Source organism: Ostrinia nubilalis, chromosome 25 (genome assembly GCF_963855985.1).
Source record: "Ostrinia nubilalis chromosome 25, ilOstNubi1.1, whole genome shotgun sequence".
Classification (NCBI taxonomy): Eukaryota; Metazoa; Arthropoda; class Insecta; order Lepidoptera; family Crambidae; genus Ostrinia; species Ostrinia nubilalis.
This window is the reverse complement of record NC_087112.1, coordinates 6,102,876-6,123,109: the sequence shown is the minus strand read 5'-3', so window position 1 is coordinate 6,123,109 and position 20,234 is coordinate 6,102,876. Positions and strand designations below refer to the sequence as shown.

General features: G+C 37.8%; 1 protein-coding gene across 3 annotated transcripts in view; it reads right to left on the bottom strand.

Moving 5' to 3' along the window:
* Positions 1-20,234, bottom strand: part of LOC135084177 (transmembrane and coiled-coil domains protein 2) — a 66,724-nt gene that overhangs the window by 29,895 nt on the left and 16,595 nt on the right. For all 3 annotated transcript variants that reach the window (XM_063978915.1, XM_063978913.1, XM_063978914.1), the window contains exons 2-7: positions 10,533-10,818; positions 4,877-4,995; positions 4,165-4,298; positions 3,799-3,825; positions 3,544-3,663; positions 2,980-3,140 (exon numbers count right to left, since the gene is read on the bottom strand). In XM_063978915.1, coding sequence (XP_063834985.1) covers positions 2,980-3,140; positions 3,544-3,663; positions 3,799-3,825; positions 4,165-4,298; positions 4,877-4,995; positions 10,533-10,691 — 720 coding nt within the window. In that variant the 5' untranslated portion in view covers positions 10,692-10,818. The remainder of the gene's footprint in view (positions 1-2,979; positions 3,141-3,543; positions 3,664-3,798; positions 3,826-4,164; positions 4,299-4,876; positions 4,996-10,532; positions 10,819-20,234) is intronic.

Genomic DNA, 20,234 nt, shown 5'->3' with positions numbered 1-20,234 from the left:
GAAATATTTACTTAGTTTCTTATATTATATCCAATAGAGATGAGACGTATTTACTAGAACAGATTAGTGTCCGACCGAATGTTCGGTTTCGGTTTCGTTTTCGGTTGAGTTTCGGTAAAAACACGAGTTTCGGTTTAGTTTCGTTTTCGGCGGCAAACTTGCCGAAACTACGACCGAAACCGAATGTGCATTCGGGAGTTTCCGCACTGTTATCGGTCATGTTCGGCGCGTTGAATGAGTGAATAATTTATTTATTTATTTCTCTTACAACATTTAGGAAAAACATTTCGTATAATATAGATATCTGTTAAACTATAGATTAGCATTGTGAGAGCTGGTGCCTATTGTAGATTTTAAGAAAATCTGTATTACAGATTTTGATGATGATGATTATGAATCCGATCAGAGCCAATGTCGTGATTCGCTCGCTTGTTTGTTTGCTGTTAGTTTTGTTTTGTTGTGGTGGCGAGTTTTCGAGTGATTTATTTTAAATTTGGTAAGTTTTATCTCGTTTTATGTCGTTATAACATAAGAGCGGGTAGTAAACATAAAAAAAATATTCAATATGACTGATAAAAGTATAATCAAGTTTAATCTAATTAAATTTTATTTTTTGGTCCGAAAATGCCATATGTAAACAAACATTAGTTAGGTAGTTAGTAATGACTATAGTGCATAGTAAAATATTTTCATGGTGATAATTTATGGATTCAGAGTTTCAAAGTTCATTTTAGTATTTATCACCAAGGTATCCAAGTGGCAAGTACCTACACCTAGATACTAACTTACGTACCTACTACCAATTTTGTTTTGAGAAAAGACCCGACCAAGGGACGGGTTATGTAGATGTCCTGAATATTGCGAGTAATTAAAAAAATCTAGACTATAGATAAATCCTTCTTTTTCTTTTTTAATAGGTACATAATTTGACACCTTTTAGAGTAAAAAGGCGCTTTATAAGTTCAATTTTAATGCAATTTAAAGAGAAAACAATAAAGACTGCCTGACTATAATAACGTTTTCTTTATTTTTCCCTCAAAATATGAGCCTTGTAAGGAAGTTTCGGTTTCGGTTTCGGCCGAAATAGACACCGTTGCCGAAATTCGTTTTCGGTTTCGGTTTCGGTCGTAAAACTAGTTTCGGTCGGACACTAGAACAGATCCACACACTAGGTATTTTACAGTACTAGGCGGCACCTATTCCAATTTTTTAAATACTTGATCCACCTAGTATATTATAAATTACACTATTTACGACCCTACCATCAAAGTAATAGAGGTTATTATTGCGTAATCCGTAGTCGTGTATTACGCGCACCTAGTATTTCTCGCTAAGCTTATGTGCGAACGTAGAGATTCACTCCGTCTCTGTCTGACCAAACAAATTTGAGCGCGACGAAGCAAACGCACACAAACGTAGTCAAACCATATTCATGTAAAAAAGCAAAAAAATATGTAAATAATTTTATGAAATTGATATCTTTTAAATACGCCAATTTTTAAGTTGACAGTCCTAAGCCTGTTGAAGTATGAAGGGAGGAATTATTAGTCAATTTCAAATTGCATTATTCATACTACGGTTGTATCTTTTCAAAGAAAATTGTATTTTAAAGTCATATTACATGGATTAGTCCGCACTAGTCGCGTCAAGTATGCTATTATTACTACGTACTAGGTGGAATAGGTATTTGGATCGAGTATTAATAAATACTAGGAACAGGTGCACCTAGTATCAAATTTACCTAGTATAACCCATCTCTAATATCCAATCATTTGCTATTTATACTAGATCTTAAATCAATAAGTCTCTGGACATTTTAAGACTTCTTTTTCATTGATCTCGCTTTCTCATTGGTGTCTAAAGTCGGTCATGTTAATATGCATTGCCGATTGTTTAAGCTGCGCTTACGGCAAGTTGTTTTCGAGTGAGGCTTGTCATCAGTCGTCGGTCCAGTTTGAGCGGTCGTCCGCCGTCAGTCGAGACGACTGTGCTCGCTGCCAGCAGCTGGAAGTTAACGGGACCGAAGGCTAAGTACTAAGTACTTGGTTAATGTTGATGCGTTGAGCAAAAAAGCCGCCTTATTTGGAGGCTTGAGTTAATGTGTTAGGGAATTATTATATGAGTAGCTGTTGTATGTAATGTGCAGTATTGTTTTGGTTACTTGGTTGTAGGGCACTCGCCCACGGCGAGTTTTATGGCGAGTTTCGTAAACGAGCGACAGCATCGCTACTAACGCGCGACATCTTACATTGATAATATTGGAATTTATTGAAATGTTTAATAATTAATTAATTTTATATTTGCATGTCAGAAATGACTAATTGTGAGACCTAACCTTTAACTGTATCCATCTCCTGTACCACATTTATAGCAAATAAATGATGATTCTGATTCGCGTTAGTCGCATTTCGCTACAGAAGTGATGCCAACGTGCTACTAACGCGTTATAGCAGCGCGACTGCATCGCTACAAAAAGTCGCCGTGGGCGAGGGCCCTTATGGGCGTACCCAGATTTGGACAGTGGCAGTGTGATTGGGGCAAATTAGATATTTAAGGCAAGATCCCAGCTCTTAGACACTTATGAACAATAACATTGTTATGTATGCAGTATTCAGTAGCTGCCCTCCCTTTCACCCTCTACCCTCTCGGAACGTCTAAATGGTTTGAGAATCCGTTCCAACTTCCAATCGCCTGATTCCTATCACTAATATCAAGCTATGAGATTATGCTATACGAGTAGTTTTCGTAGATACACTACTTATTATATGATTAACCATACCATTCTTACCGTTGAATTCTTTCTGCGTATTCGCTGATCGGGAATTTCTTCATATACTTTTTAGAATCTACCTTTTTAAAGTGTTGAAATGTGTGTATGAAAGAGAGTGTTAGTAAAGTGACAGAGACGAAAAGTGGGCGTGGCCCCAAGCTAGACGGTGTAAGAGCGAGAGGGTGTGTGTGAGCGGGACAGCGTCTCACCTCCCAGTTCTTGATGCGTTTGTTGTAGCCTTCTAACTTCTTCTGTAACTGAGCTATGCAGAGCGCACTCTTCTGGTTTTTTTTCTCGAAAACCGCTTTGATGCGCTGTAACTGCTGCTTGTCAGCGTTCGCTGCTAGTTTCAAGTATTCATTTACGTTATCTGAAAGAATATATTTTCGATTTAAGGTTGATTAGATTGTCAATTTGTGCATTTAGTTTTAAATTTTAACAAATTAGGTAGCTTTATTTGAACAGCACTGAGTATTTATTATGATCAGATCAGCCAATCAGGAAGATTACAGAAATCTTGTAACCAAACTGGGAATCGAACCAGAACTGTACTCTTTAGTCTCTGACTCAGAGGGGTACTTTGGATTTTGTTTTTCTGAATCAGTGAGGAGGTCCGAGGCTGATAGATATTTTACATAAGAGTATATTTAAAATTTAGGCTCACCTCACATCACACCCATGATTGGGAATTCTTTTATTTGAGGAGACAAACGAGTGTAAGCAGTGAATGTCAGTTTGCAGTTATCGCATTAAAAATGTAAACTGTTTCTCACCATCCCTAATAGTCTGTTCGAACCGTATCAAGTCCTTCGTGCGTTCAATCTTGGAGTTGAGGTGCGCAATGGCAGCTAACGCCTTTGATGACGTCACGCTTGTGCCACCATCATTCTCATCTGTCAAATTCGGAATACTCTTTTTAATAAACAAAAATACACAGAAGCTGTCAAGAAAAAAAAGCTAAATATACAGAATTTTAATGACTATTACATCTAATATTATAAATTTGTAAAACTAGATAAGACTGTTACCTTGATTAGTGTAATCGCCGTCTTGACCTGAAAAGTAAAGATTATTGTTATTAGGTCAAAGTTATTTTAATAATTAATTCGTAATCTTTCGTTTTATATGTGTAAATTCAAGTCATGTCAACTACTCAGCGAGGGTTATCGTTTTTATACTTAACAGTTGGCACCGCTGGTGATTGACAAGGCTTACAGTGGAGCCAACCTGGTGAATTCAACAAATGTTGGCGCCATTATTTCAGCCACTAGCGAAAGACAGGGCCTTACTCTACAGTAGCGACAAGTGAATGCAAATACAGCTTCAGTGCTGTGAGTCTAGCAATAAACCTTAGTTTGAGTCTTATTATATCCAAATAAAACTAAAAAGTATACCTCTATACGCCGGGGAGCCATATTCGTCTGCCGAAGATAACGCATACGAAACGTTAGGACTGAACACCGCGCTCGAGTAGTCGCCAGGAGCTATCACGCTGGAAAGTATCTTCTTCTGTGGGGAGTCTTCCAGACTGGAACAGAAAGGATATTTATTTTAAGGATTTTTCAAGGCGAGAGTGAATAGGCACTTACAGGGCAGATATGTACCATCCTAGACTAGACCTAGACATCCCACTTAACACCAGGTGCGATAGTGGTCAAATACCTGCCTTGTTATGCATTTAAAAAAAAGGCGTGCGTGCCTTCCGAGAGTTCCTCGCGAAGTTGCACGAGTGTGTGGCTACGCGCTTCGGACTTTGGTTGACTACCCCGAAGTCTTCATCGAAATGCCAGCCAGTAGTGTAGCGGTAGCGAAGGTATTAAGATGGGAAAAATCTTTAACATCGCGAGCTAACAGTATAGAGAGAGCGCCATCTAGGTTGGTATGCACCACGTCGCCATATCTGGCGTGGTTCTAGTACTGTACTAATCAATTTGGTGGACTTATTTTGTTTTTTTTTTTAACTTTAATTAAAACAAACGACAGTTCTTATTCTTTTTAGGTATAATACTGTATTTGTGGATTACTTTAGCCTTAGGGGGCAACTTTGGCTTCGTTAACTTAGGCCAAGTTCGCGAGTGTAGCGGAGGTTTAAATAAAGTTACTCACTCTCTGGTGCTATTGCCGGTGGTGTTAGCAGACAGGGGACTGTTGCCGAGGTCCCTCGAGTGCGACTTGACGTGATGTGGCCTCTCCCCATGCCTTGATGACGACGTCGAAGACGGCTCCTGAAAAAGAAACAAGATATTTGCTATTAAACTAATCAATATTCATATCCTACTATCTGTAATACGGTGGACTGATGATCTTGTGAAGTTTAGGGAAAGAGCTTGGACGCGGGCAGCGTGCTGGCAACAAGACCAGTGGTTTTGGTAGATATAGATATAAAGAAATCCTTGTCCTGCAGTGGACGTCTTTTGAAAACTTCAAACTTCATTAGTACTTTGTGCCCACAATGTTTGGGATTGGAATTTAATCGACAGAACGTCCTATAATCCTATTGTGCCTTTTCTATGTATTCGTCTTTATTGTGTCTGTTTCTACGCCTAAATAAACGTTTTAAACTATTTTCGATATTTTAACTTATTCACGAATCGAATTTGCGTGGGTGAAGCCGCGGGCAGAAGCTAGCTAGAAAATAAAGTACTTTAATTTAAAAGCCTTCAAACTTGACGCCATTACAAAGAAATCAGTGTATTCCAACAAACATGTCACATTTCACACCATGTTCATTAGATGTTATCAAGTTCAGTCGGTAGCGACTGGCAGTAGGGTTGCCGGTCGTTTTGTATGTGAAAGAAATACATTAATTATTTGGTACATCATTTCTAGTATTGTTCCCTAATGAGTTGAGTCAGCAAAAAGGCGTAGGCATGTCAGACAATCATTAGACAATAATACACATAATCTGCCATACATTTTTTTGCTAATTAATCATCATATTCTTTATTCGGCGAATATTATTTTTAGGAACCTTTATTGATAATTGCGATAGGTACTAAGTTATATTTTATAAGCTAGTCTGATACTAATGAGCTAACGAATAACTTTTTTTTTACCAGCTTTAAGAAGGTTAATTTGCCAACCCTACGCCAAAGATGTCAGATACCCGCATAGCTTGTGGCATAGCCCTGCGGGGGTAATGACCGAACCCCCTGTAATTGAGACACCCAGTGGTGAACTTTAATTGACAGATAAACTTTTAGACGTGTCGGTGAAGATAACTTTGAAACTGCCGTAAGTTGAATTTTGTATACATGTATGTGTCTCGAAGATATTAGTTATGACAGTTTAATGAAGTATTGGCAAATACTTGTCCTTTATTTTCAAATATTTCTATGTATTGTTTACTTAATCTTAAGTTAACGACTCGGGAAAACATCTGTATCGGTTTTGATTGGTGTTAAAAAATCCCGCTTTGAGCCATAAATAGTCATCTTTGTATTACGAACAATCGAGACAGAAGCTAATTTGGTCTGAACCCATAAGTAGTCCGATTACGAAGTGAATTTCTTAACTCCCCTAAACCTAAAACAACCAAACATCCTAAACTTAACAATAGATTAAACCAACACGCATCAATTAGACTTCGAAGTTGAAATCCTTTTACAATCACAGATTACAACAGTTACAGAACCTCCAATTGATTTCAAAATGATACACAGATCCAAGGATAATGCAGTATAAATCAAACATCAAACAACAGCCGCTAAACTAGCCGTTTATAAATAAATCTGTTTGAACAAACCGTTTGGCGATTACAATGTTTCTACACTTGTGCTAAATAACCGAGTATTACTCGTAGAATTAGAACAATATTGCTCATATCAATTTTAGAGCGAATTTGTAATGTAAACTAGGGTTCAATGTTTCTGTTGACGATGGTTCAATGAGGACCAGGAAATAGGAAGATTAAGGTCAAAATCTTAAATGAAATGAAATAGTCATCAGTGCATAGGCCCTTTCCAGGGCACAACTGGCAGTATGGGAGAAACGTTATCATATCATACATACTCATATCATCCATTTTATACTATTCATCACCAATTTTCAGGACAAATGAAGGATTTGGCCAACACTCTCCACGGGTTGGGTTAGGGAGACACAATTTTCGCTTATTTGTCACATTTCTTTCATACATATTTTGAAGAAGACTGAGACAGACCAAAATACGCGCGAGCAAAGCCAAGGGTAGCAAAGCTAGTAGATTTATAAAACTTAAAACAAATTACGGCTTGCGTTTTAAAAGCAATACCGATTGGATAGTTTTGGCGCCAACAAAATACCGTCGCCTCAGGCGTTCTTCATGTAAATTATAACAACACCACTGGCCGTGCCAAGACCATTATAAAAGGCGATATATTGTATGTAACATACGTACTCAGCTGTCGATATATCGTGCTATGACAATTTTGTAGTTAAAGCTGCATTAGTGTCAAGATTTTCTGAAGGGTTTTGCATAAGTAATTATTAGGCTTTGTATAAAACAAAGGATATTCTACAAAAAGAGACAGGAGTTTTTGACATACAACAAAATATTTTAAATTAGTATTTTGCTGTAGTGTAAGAATAAATGTGTATTGTGATACTATGGATTTAGCAAATATTATTCTCACTCTGTCTTAATAATTTAATTTGAAGCAAAAATTTTATCCACCTTTATACTCGTATTGTCTCGAACTGTATATTTGAGATGTAGGTACCAGCTAGTATATTATGTTAAAGTGTTTTGAACACGCCTAAGTTTTGACGGTAACATGCCTTTTACGAATTTAAATAAGCTGAAAGTAAATTATTCAACATCTTACACATACGAGTACATAATTACGTAAATAGACTTCGCGTTTTTTGCTATTTATAAAAAGACGTCAACTTATGACACGAAATAACTCATTTACTAAAATAATTAACGTAATATCATAATTATAGAACCTAAATGTAATTAAGAAAAGGTGATAAGTGTTTATTTATGAGTGAAATCTAAACACATTCGTGGTTAAAACTTTCACTGTTGCCGTAACTGGCTAAATAATAATGCACACTATGTGCTATTCAACCAATCATGAAATTGTTAATAGAATACCAAATTGAAAGGATCATTAATAATGTACACTATGAACAATCTTATCATCGTATTGTTAAATAGAAAATCCAATTGGAGTTCATCAAGTAGAAAATGTATTTCGCAAGTTTCAAGTAGTTTCAAAGTACCTGAAATCTCTGAGAGCGTGAACTTTGTGTCCTTTTTTTAAGTCTATCCAGACGAAGAAGTTAGTGTCCCAGTATACTATGTGGTATTAAGTTTTACTAAAATTATGTAGAATGAGGAGAATTTCAGAAATTCCAAAATAGACCTTGGATCACTTGGATAGATTACGATCTCTAGACTTTTCAGAGGGGTCATAAGTCATTCACGTATTTGAAGTATAGATAGACTGCTGAAAATAGCAATGGAAATCAGGCAATTTAAGTTCATCATTATTTTATTTAAATAAAGCCTCCTAATTTTCGAAATATCTCCCCGGGAAGGAAGTTCAAAACCACACAGCTAATTTTTCTCAACACAGTGTACAGACGACGATGGCATATCAGATTTACATTTTTGTTAAAAATTCGACCTTATTTTAACTACATAAAAGCCACAGTGTTTAGCTTTAAGTCAACATCGTTAATTAATCACGATATGAATGAATGCGTCGGAAGATTATCTGCAGAGTAATTTTTATCGTGCAGAATTTTGGCACCAATCCTAGCCGTTTAGCATTCGGAGACACCTATCTGCGTCAATCTCACATATTGGTTTCTATCCACAGTGTTATCTAGTAAATATAGAGAGAGACGATTAACTAAAATTAATTTTTCTAGGTGATTTTGTGATGTTGTCGGTCTCTAATAAACACCGCAGTGTCTCAAGACAAAAGTGTTTGACCAGTGTGTGTTGCCAGTGATGGTATATGAATCTGAAACGTAGTCGCTCACTATGGGCCTCATAAGAAGGCTCAAGGTCACCCAAAGGGCGATGGAGCGGGCTATGCTCGGAGTTTCCTTGTGTGATCGAATCAGAAATGAGGAGATCCGCAGGAGAACCAGAGTTACCGACATAGCTCGCAGAATTGCTAAAATCAAGTGGCAGTGAGCGGGGCACATAGCTCGTAGAGACGGACAGAAATGGCTGTTGGGGCAGAAAATTTCTCGAGTAGTGACCGCGGGCTGGAAGACGTAGCGTGGGCAGGCCTCCCACTAGGTGAACCAACGATCTGGTAAAGGTCGCGGGTAGAACCTGGATGTGAGCGAACGAACGGTCCCTATTTGGCTAGAAATAATCAAATGACAATAGTGACTGAGTTTGTTCTGTTTTTTCTTAGCTTAGGCCCTCATCATTCTCCTGAAGCGGTGGCAGGGTATGTGGGACGTGTACAAGCGCCTTTTATAAGCATCATCATCATCATCATTTCAGCCATAGGACGTCCTCTGCTGAACATAGGCCTCCCCCAATGATTTTCATAATAACCGGTTGGTAACGGCCTGCTGCATCCAGCACCTTCCTGCTACCTTTATGAGGTGAGGTTGTCCTTGTGGACGTTTTACGCCTTTAAAAGTCTAATTGCAAAAAATTAAACGATTTCTACGATCTTTCTGACTGTCTAAGTCGATTCTGTACTTCAGAAGGCACTTGGGCTATATCAGACGCCATAACCATACGGTCTGTCACCAGATTTTTGCAGCCCACGCGATATAATAAGATGTCATAATAAATGACGTAAGTAATTACTACAAAATCATTTTATTTCAGAGCTGTGGTAAACTAGTGGACCTGCTATTAGTCTTCTACGCCCATATTATTTATCTTTAGGTAGGTTAATGACAATGTGTATTAGATTATGAAATAGGTTATTAGAAATAGGTTGTTATTGAAGTTGTTTTAATATTCCGAAACTTAATAAATATAGATCATTACCAGTGTACCTATACATTACTACAGTATAGGTACACTGGTACACCCGCTAAAACTAAGGCAGAGTCCCTGACTGACCCTGATAAAATATTAGGGTGAATATAAGACAGAAGAATATCATATGACATCAGACTATTGATTGCTATTAAGAAATAGCCCCTATTCAATTAACATAAGATGCCACAGTGTCAAGTTCTGTGTACCGTCATCTGGCCTACGCCTATAGATTATAATAATTCAATAAAAAATAATAACTTTTATACACAATGCTGTCCCTAACCAGCACTTAAGGGAAAGTGCGTGACTTAATCCATGAATGGTCCCGAATGGTTTGCTAAGTGTGACGAATTAAGTCATATTAAAATGAATGAAGCGGTACTTACGGCGGCTATTTTGGGTCTTTGTATTACTAGCGGTGAAATTTTTCCCACATTTTAATGTAGTAAAATAATTTGAGGGGTTAAGTGGCGTTAAAAAGTTAATTTCATTTAACTAATAGGTAGAGCAATAAAATATGTTATTAAATTATACTTCTGTACATGCTTTACGACTCACAATTGGGATATCAAGTCACAACACATGACATAATGACCTGCTGGATAATATCAGAGGGTAGGCCAAGTCCTCTATCTATTTGTTTCCGGAAAATTAGAAAGGGCTGTGCTTCTAAAATGGACACCAAATAACATGATGGTGAAGGGAGCATGTAGAACATAAAACGTTAGGTTGTTTATTTAAAATTTAGTTTGAGAAGCGACTCTAATCGATAAGAAATTTTAATAACGATTGAACATAAAACAGTCTACTCACGCTGACGACATGGTGCACGCTCGAAGGCGACTGGACCCTGGACCTGATGACGGCGTCATCCGTCACCACCGCCGGGTCCCTCGCCAGGTCTGCTGTCGACGGCGACTGGCTCCGACTGGAGCCCTTGCTGTGGGCATGCACCACGTGCAGGGTATCCATATCTATCACAAGCTAAGCCGGGATCACAGACATAACAAGGAACTGGCTTCGTAATGCTCTCGCGTCAATTCATAACGGTTTCGTTGACGAGGCATCGGGCGGCGTCGGTCTCGCCATTCCTTCGTTTCTGTAACAAAAAGAAACAGATGTTAAGGCACCTCGTCATTTAACTAATACAAAAACTATTAGTAAACTGCCTTTATTTGTTTAATTTCTAAGCGGCAAATTTAGACACAAAACGTCAAAACAAACCTGACGTCAATAGCAATAGATTATTAAATTGCAAACGCAAACCTCTTTCCATAAAACATAACAAGAAGGTGGAGGTATTTCCACTTCGAAAAACAGCCGCGAAGTATCATACGAATTTCCCAAAGGATCTTGAAAATGTACGTAGGACTACATACTAGGTAGTTCGAAAACAGAAACAAACGGCATCCACGCAGTTTATTTCTAAAGAAAATAAACCTAAAACTGAAAGGTCTATGTTTACTTAGTCCGTTTAATTTGGTCAGCAAACGTTTGGGAATTGGGTGAGGTAGGGTCTAGCCTTTCTTGAGAAGGACTCGGGTAAAGAACTTTGGGATTCGATTACTTTTAAGTCTAAGGGGAAGGCCCATAAACCTGTTGTTTGTACAATCAATAGTTTAGGAATTAGGACTGGCAAAGTGACGTTATCGAACCATAAATCTTCCCAATATTTATTCTAGCTACATCTTTGAAAAATAAAGTTCCATCCACAATCTAGGAATTAGAATTACCAAAGTCACATTATCTGACCATTTATAACCATTATTTGTTCCATCAACATATTTGGAAAAATAAATCCAGAGTTACTGAAGAAAGAAAACATCGTCTAATTTACATGGCAGATATTATTCTAGTTCTAGACAGCATCAGGTGCTATTGCGGTCAAATACCTGCCTTGTTCTGCATAAAAAAACTTTTATGAGTGGTTCAATGTGACCAAAGAGAGCGAAGTTCAACAGTTAGGTGAGTTAGGCTTCAGAGTGCTTCTATTTTAGTCTCTAATGATGTAATTCCCGGGTCACTGAATCGCGGCCGTGTCAAGGGCATATTTAGGACGTTTCGAATGGGTGTAAATAGCGAATTGAATGTACTATCGCCCCTCGGTGAGTGGACGGTTGGAGAGTAAACAACATGCGGAAGAGAATTGTACGGTGTGCTTAAAAAAGATTCTTTCAAAGATCTTCTATTGTATTGTGAAGTTCTTGGATTCCCTCCTTAGGAGTTTCAGCAAAAGTAAAAAGAAAATGAGAAATGACAAGACAAGACTTGATTTGTAGGGCCTAGATTCGGAGAAGACTACACCTGATTGTCATTGAATTGAATAAGTAGACATGAATTTCAAAGGTCCCGTTTTTGTAATATAGATTTTGCTACCTATATTCATGAAGTAAATTAAAAGCGTGTTTACGACACCTAAAATAAGCGTCAAATATGATCAAGCGTGGGAAGGAAGACTCGGTCGGATATCAAGTAAATTAATCAAAAGCCTGTTTAGGGCACAACATCGCTGAACTGGTAAATAACAACTCGACTGGGGAATTTCAGCCAGTAAATAGGTACGAAAGAGGTAGTTATAATAACTGAGAGAACAGGTATTCCTTTTTATTTGGCCATATTTTGCATAAAAAGTTATTTAGGTAGGTTTATTTCGAATTTTTTATCCTGTTGGCTATTGGTCTATCGTTTCGATCGTCAAATTAGTTTGCTTTTCGCAATAAGCCACTCTTTTGGTGCTGTTCAAAGGGCAGCTAGTGATCTTTTACCATCATTAGAACTCAATGCAGAACTCAGGAAGGTGCTGGAAGCAGGCCACTACCAACCTGGCAAGCATTGGGGGAGGTCTATGTTCAGCAGTGGACGTCCTATGACATGAGATGAGTTGATGATGAAGAACTCAATGTTCGTATCGTCTATAAAAACCATATGACTTTTTGGTTGGATCTTCATTTCCTCGGAAAGATTTGGTTGAGCATTCGACCCAAAACGTTACCTATCTAATATCTATCGACATCGACACAATCGAATCAGTTCGATGTTGTCTTAATTCGGTTTGTGAGTCACTCGTTATTCTCGAACACGGATTGAGGTCTGCTCAATTCTGAACTGGGGTCGAGCGGAGGGCGAAATATCGTTTCTTCATATTAATGGCGGTCGTCTGGTTCGCAGACTTTGACAAAGGTACAGACTGGACACCAAAAACTAACCGTGGCATCTTATGTATTGTAAAAGGTGATATTTTGCTTCAACAATGTAAGTAGACTGATGTGCTGGCGATTGTACCAGACTTTATTTAATCTCGAAGGAAATTAATAAACATTACCAGACTGTAGTGTGCTGTGCTCCTGACCTATATTTAACCCCTACGGGATTCAAATCCTCAGCTGCAGTTAAGGGTGTTGTAGTCTGATCAAAGCATCAAGCATCTGTTGGAAGTTGTGGTCTTCTTATTCTTAATACTTTAGCTGAATAAATGTTTGATTAAGTTGCAGATCCAGTTCAGTTCTGATAGTCCAAAATTGGCACTCATTAGCTTATGTTTAGTAATTATTGGAAGAATGTCGTTTCAGCCAAATGACGTCCACTGCTGGACAAAGGCCTCCTCCAAGGTTTTCCACAATGAACGGTCCTGCGCTGCCCGCATCCAGGCTCTTCCCGCGACCTTTACCAGATCGTCGGTCCACCTAGTAGGAGGCCTGCCCACGCTACGTCTTCCAGCCCGTGGTCGCCACTCGAGAACTTTCCTGCCCCAACGGCCATCGTCTCTACGAGCTATGTGCCCCGCCCACTGCCACTTGATTTTAGCAATTCTGCGAGCTATGTCGGTTACTTTGGTTCTCCTGCGGATCTCCTCATTTCTGATTCGATCACGCAGGGAAACTCCGAGCATAGCCCGCTCCATCGCCCTTTGGGTGACCTTGAGCCTTCTTATGAGGCCCATAGTAAGCGACCACGTCTCAGATCCGTATAGCTACCATCACTGGCAACACACATTGGTCGAATACTTTCGACTTGAGACACTGCGGTATTTCGGACGTGAGTATATGGCGAAGCTTCCCGAACGCTGCCCATCCGAGTTGGATTCGACGATTGACCTCTTTCTCGAAGTTGGATCTACCTAACTGGACTGTTTGTCCCAGGTATACATAATTGTCAACAACTTCGAGTGTAGAGTCTCCAACCTTCAGAGGAGTGGGTGCAACACGGACATTAGACATGATTTTTGTCTTGTCCATGGAAGAATGTATCTCACTGTTAATAACACAATGACATGTATTTCCCATCAGATAACAATATGTATAATGAACCATGATGACTCACTAAACAACGATTTTTTTCTGATGTTATATTCTTAACAGAACAGTATGAAGACCAAAATCTATTCCCCAACAAGCCTTTTAGGTGAACATGTTTGGAATAAATCTAGCTTAAATCCGCCAGCGTATTAAGGGATCACGATACAAAGTAGGAAAACAATTTATTTTCAACGTTAGACAGAGAGGCTTTACTACCTAGACTGGATATTTGTTATTCTGTATGTGGCGTTACATGACCCTTGAAAAGCTGGAAGACTGTCAATTTCGACGAGTATAAGAAGACAGCTGAAGTTATTTTGGTGAGGAGAGAGACTAGACTTAAGTAACCCTTCTTAACCAGGCGATGGTACCTATAGAGTCCACAATCACATCAATTTGAACTTTATGCTGTGAAGATACGGTTGAAAACCAATGTTTTTTATAGTCTGGTTAAGGTATAAGTAGTTTGTCGCGAAAACATTGTTGCGTTGCCTATTCAGTGATACCTCAGATCATAGAATTCTATGATCTGAGAGTGATACAAACTTTTATCCATCAGCCAATGTATTTACAGGCAAATCATTCAATTTAAAGAGGTAACGATGGATATACTAGATAAACAACATTAGTTGCATTTATCAATTTAGGTCGACAAAAAGACAATTTCAATTTCTAATTCACCGCCAAAATTCAGACAGATATCATTGTCTATGGCCGGTTCGCGCGCTACTTGCTCACAATGCCCGCTTTCACCTTTGTTTTCTCTCTTCCGTAAAAATGCAATTTGCATTCTAATATTATTATGATTCGTTTACTTTATGGTGGAATTTTAATGGCTAGGTGACCCGTGTCCTAAATGAAAAAAAAAACTTTAGAAGATCTTTTTTTTATTATGTTGAAAAAACCGAACTTCCCAAGGAATCGAACCCACGACCTTTCACTTGCCAGGCGACTGCTCTTCCATCTGAGCTACTTAGAAGAACTTTATTCAAACTCAAAGTCTGGAGACAATACATACTTGAGTGTCTGTCCCGTCTTTAGTACGATCTTCTCTAGTTTTGGCACAGGATAACCCAGTTCTGTTAACGTAATATTTGGAGACTACAATTTCAGTTACTAGGGTTGCCACTTTACCAAACTTAGGATGGGTTGAACCATATTACTTCAACTTTGACAAACGTCAAAAATCTGTCAAACTCCTACAAAAAATACCGGCTATCGTAGATACGGTTAAAGTTTGGTGGTGAAACTTTAGCGTTAGATGCCATTTATTACACGTACAAAAATCAGCCACCTTTAGAAAAAAAAAGGCTTCTAGACTCTAGCAAAACCTAAAACAGCCCATACAATACATACTCAAGTTCATTTGACCCCACTGGAATTTGAACCGGCAATACTGACGTTATATGTTTTCCTAATAAAGAAAATAAAAAAATAAAAAATAAATATTCCAGCAGGCAGCGGTCATAACTCAAATATCATACACTACTATAATACACTTATGTTTCTTTGTATTACGATTACGAGCAATGGAGACAATACTCTGACCCACATCGCTCGTTTAGGGCTGCCAAATGGTATCGTGACGTCATCATTTCCCTTTTGGTCCTCCTTTGGTTACACGCCTTTGACGTGTAATGTTGGGTCAAAGAGAGGTATACGATAATGGTAGTCAGTTGATCTGACATTAACACCTAATCCATGAGGCGGAGAAAATAAGGAAACGACACTAAAAACTGAATTGAAACTCAATATCACTGATTCAACAATATACAGACTTGAATGACATATTATAATGTAACTGTTTACATGCTGTGCATTGTTGTGGTCCTCCAAGACCAAGTGAACTTCGCTTCTACCTTCGGCTTGATTATCACTTTCCATCTCAGGTAAGAAGCAGGCTAAGAGTTTCCTTGTTGTGAATAAAAAACCATGCCAGTTGAACATGGACTCTCCATATCACTCTTTATTTAATAATTTAACTGACAACTAGGGCATGTAATATCGGAAGGTTTTCAATTCCGATATTGGATTCCGATATTAGATCTCAATATCGGAATTCCGATATTAATATCGGAATTGAGTTCATGTGCTATAAAGTTAATATTTGGTTATATTCGTGTAGGTTTTTTGGAGTCGGTTTTATTTTTTTTTATAAAATTTTACTTATTTCTTGCTTTTTAGTTAACTAATTATTACCTTGATGTTACCACTGAAGGTAGGCAGTACATTGAGACCATATTCTTCATGTCTAGTGTAAAATAATATTCCCTACAAAATACAGGTTACCATATAGGAAACCTAAAAATATCTTAAACCGTCAGCCCACCTTAAAAACATGAAAGAATACAACTGTTGGTCTATTTGTACTTATAATATTTAAAGAATTATCCTCCAACTCCTAAGCATTAAGGAGTTGTACCTACCATGATCAGTTCAACATGATGAGATGATGAATATCTGATGTAAACACTTGAATAACTTTAGAAACTATACTTATCTATAAAATTAAAAGAATTATCCTCCAACTCCTAAGCATTAAGGAGTTTTACCTTCTATCATCAGCTCATCAATATGAGAAGATGATTTCCAGGAGCAAATACTTGAATAACTTAAGAAAAAATTTGAAAAACGATATACGTGCCTATAAAATTTGAGGGTTGCCCTCGATTTCCCTAGGATCCCATTATCAGATCCTGATTTGGTGACAATGGGACCACCTCAGAAGTGTACCCTATCGAACAAAAAAATAATTTTGAAAATCGGTCCACAATTGACGGAGTAATCGGTGAACATACATAGAAAAAAAAAATACATACAGTCGAACATATAACCTCCTCCTTTTTTGAAGTCGGTTAAAAATTGATCTTCATGGCAGGTGAAGGGCATTTAATCCTGCATTGAATAAGACGAAATTCATATATTTTAGACAAACCGTTTTCGTGCTTATCTTCGACAAAGTAAAAAATATGCGTATAATTAATGACCCTCTTCAAGTTCAATGGCTCGTCATCCGCTGGCTCCCAAGCCTTGAAAAGGGCCACCTTAACCAGCGTATTCCTGTCAAGCCTCGCGAGTTGGATTCGCCTATCCTTTTTCATCCCAGCCGTTCCTTTACTACGGTTGCTGCGCCTCTTCCTTGCTCTCTCTTGAACGATTTTCGTGTTATCTACTGTGGCTGCCCCTCTTCCTTGCACCCTCCTGTACGACTGCGTTGCCTATTCTTATGCCTGGTCCAAGGTTCGACTCCAATAATCAACAACAACAGTTTCATATTATAACGCTGAAGAGTTTGTTTGTTTGAATGCACTAATCTCAGTAACTACTAGTTTGATTTAAATAATTATTTTTGTGTGGGATAGCTCGTAAATTGAGGAAGGCTATAGGATATTATACGATCACGCTACGTCTAATAGGGGCGAAGCAGTAAAGAAAAATGTTGCAAGCACGGGAAATAGTATTCAAACTATTTTCACGTGTACAAAGTCGATTTCGTGGCGTCGAACCTTGGACCAGGTATACGGCTAGGCAACGCAGTCGTGCAGTAGGGTGCAAGGAAGAGGAGCAGCCATAGTAGATAAGTCAGAGTCGTTTAAGAGAGTGCTGGGAAGAGTTTCAGCAACCGTAGTTAAGGATCGGCTGGGTACAAGGATAGGCAAATCCAACTCGTGTGGCTTGACAGGGATACGCTGGTTAAGACGGCCTTTTTCAAGATTTGGGGGCCGTGTGGTGACGAGCCATTGAGCGTAGAGAGGGTCATTAATTAATACGTATATTTTCGTGCTTATTAAGATGCTCGTGCTCGCTTCAATGATATCAGCAGAACTGAGGTGGAATTGTGTAAAGCAATCGTTATCATTTGACAGTTCATAACGTACGATTATTCTGTCAAACGCTTTGTATAACTGACTTTATCGTACGATATGAACTGTCAAATGATTACGATTGCTTTACACAATTCCACCTCTGACTTGACTCAATCGATTATTGGAATCGATATGATGATTCGAATCATTATCATCTGAATCAATATTAAAAATAAGTATAAAAATAAAAAGAGATGGTGTAAAACCTATCAATGACTTTCCATTAGTTGAAAAACTGCCGATATTGCAAAATTAGATGACTTTTTTCGAAAAACCGAAATACCGGTATTTTCCCCTTAAATACCGGTATCGAAATACCGAAAATTTTGACCGGTATACCGGTATTTCGGTATACCGGTATACCGGTATCCATGCCCTAACCTTGTGGTTATGAGTCCTACGCTACGCTTTCCGGTACGTGGCCTCCACTTCAGAACCTTGCTGCCTCATCGTCCGTCTGTTTTGCGTACTAAGGCAGAACCGTTGGAAGACCTTATCACAATGCTCGAAGACCTTAATCGAGTTTCCCAACAGGTAGGCCTTCGGATGAATATGGAAAAAACGAAGCTTATGTCGAATGTCCATGTTGCTCCTTACCCAGTTTCGGTTAGGAGCTCGATTATCGAGATTGTTGACAAGTAAGTATGTGTAATATCTCGGACAAACGATCAGCTAGGTCAGGGGTCGGCAACCTGCGGCTCGCGAGCCACATGCGGCTCTTTGGATGTGAGGCTGCGGCTCTTTAGTTCCATTCGCAAATATTATTTATTTTATAAAAAAAAGTTCTGAAACGATTAACGAGGTTTAGGCATTACTTCTATCTCTCAGCTACTTATACTCGCTTTTCACCGCAGCAGTTTGCTCAATTGTTTGTTGTTGAAGTTCCTACAAGTTAGTGTTGTAAGTAAGTAAATGTTTAATTGTTTTCATTTTTATCTTATTCATTATATCATGTGATAATTTGTTGTGAAAAACACTACTTATATATGAATAAATAGATATTTTTCTTATGAATAAATAGATTACTTTTTTTTATCAACAAACTTTATAAAAGTATAGAGGCTATTTCCGTACCGCGCGGGAATAACTTGACATGTCATTTTTGCGTACTTTTCAGGGGAGCGATTTTAAAGTTTAGAGTTCTCTGGTAAATCGGAATTAATGATAATTGATATTTTTATGATTGAAATAAGCTAATTTGATGCGTATCTTTCGATTGGCGTAAGAATTTGATTAAATTATCTTTTTAATCTATTAAAAAAAAGACTTGTCAAGTTGTGTACCGACGACTTGTCAAGTTATTCACCAAAGAAAAACAAATATTTAAGGTGTAAAAATTGGATTTAAGTTAATTATTTTGAATGAAGTTTAAGTAAAAAAACAAAACATAAAAATAGAACATATTTTTATCACTTTTGCAATGAAATAGTAACAAATTTATTAGAAAAATCAAATATAATCGCAGATTATGATTGCTTTTGATCAGATAATTGTACGTTTGCTTAAAATTAAAAAAAAAGACAAATAAAAGAACAAAAGCCATGCTTCATAACAAGCACAATTAATTTTAATTATTTTAGGCTTACCATTAAGCTTAAAATTATTAAAATTAACTGGATATATTTTTGCGTAATGTCGACACGCCCTTTCGCGTCCACCGTCCAGTTCACGTCCAAATGATGGATCACTCTAGAACGTAAGCTATTGCTATGATTCCCTGAATGTATGACAGGTAAACCCACATTAAAAAAATCTTATAGCATGCTACCGTTTTTGCCAAAAATAAATCCCACGTGAGCAGGTGCGCGTTTCAAGGTAAGTTTTTAATATATTTAGGTCTAGTTTGGGATTTACCGCAGTCTCTAAGCCTTAACCATGAACCATACAATACGGATAATGATATCGGTGATTGTACTTTATTTTAATGACACTTAAAATAAGGTGGATGCGAATTTACTACAATGAAATTTCCACTTTGCGTCAGAAGTGATCGCGGTCTGGTCTAACTGGGTCTAAGATATTAAAATATATAAAACAATGCATGTTGTATATTATTCAAAACGTTATTTACATGACTTATCGAACACAAAGATTTTTTTCAGTACTTAGGCCTTTTCCTGGACGCTAATACACGCTCCAAATGTAGCTTACCCTTTGTGATAGCCAATTTGCGTCCACATTATCACGACAATTTTTTAAATACAGACGTTGTAAATAATATTAAAAAGCAAACTGTGCCTAGAGAGGAGACCATATTGCAAATTGAGCCATACTATTGAAATTTAAAAAAATGAAATAAACTAAAATATAAATGTATGTTTATAATTATTAAGTGTGATACCTAAATATTTTGA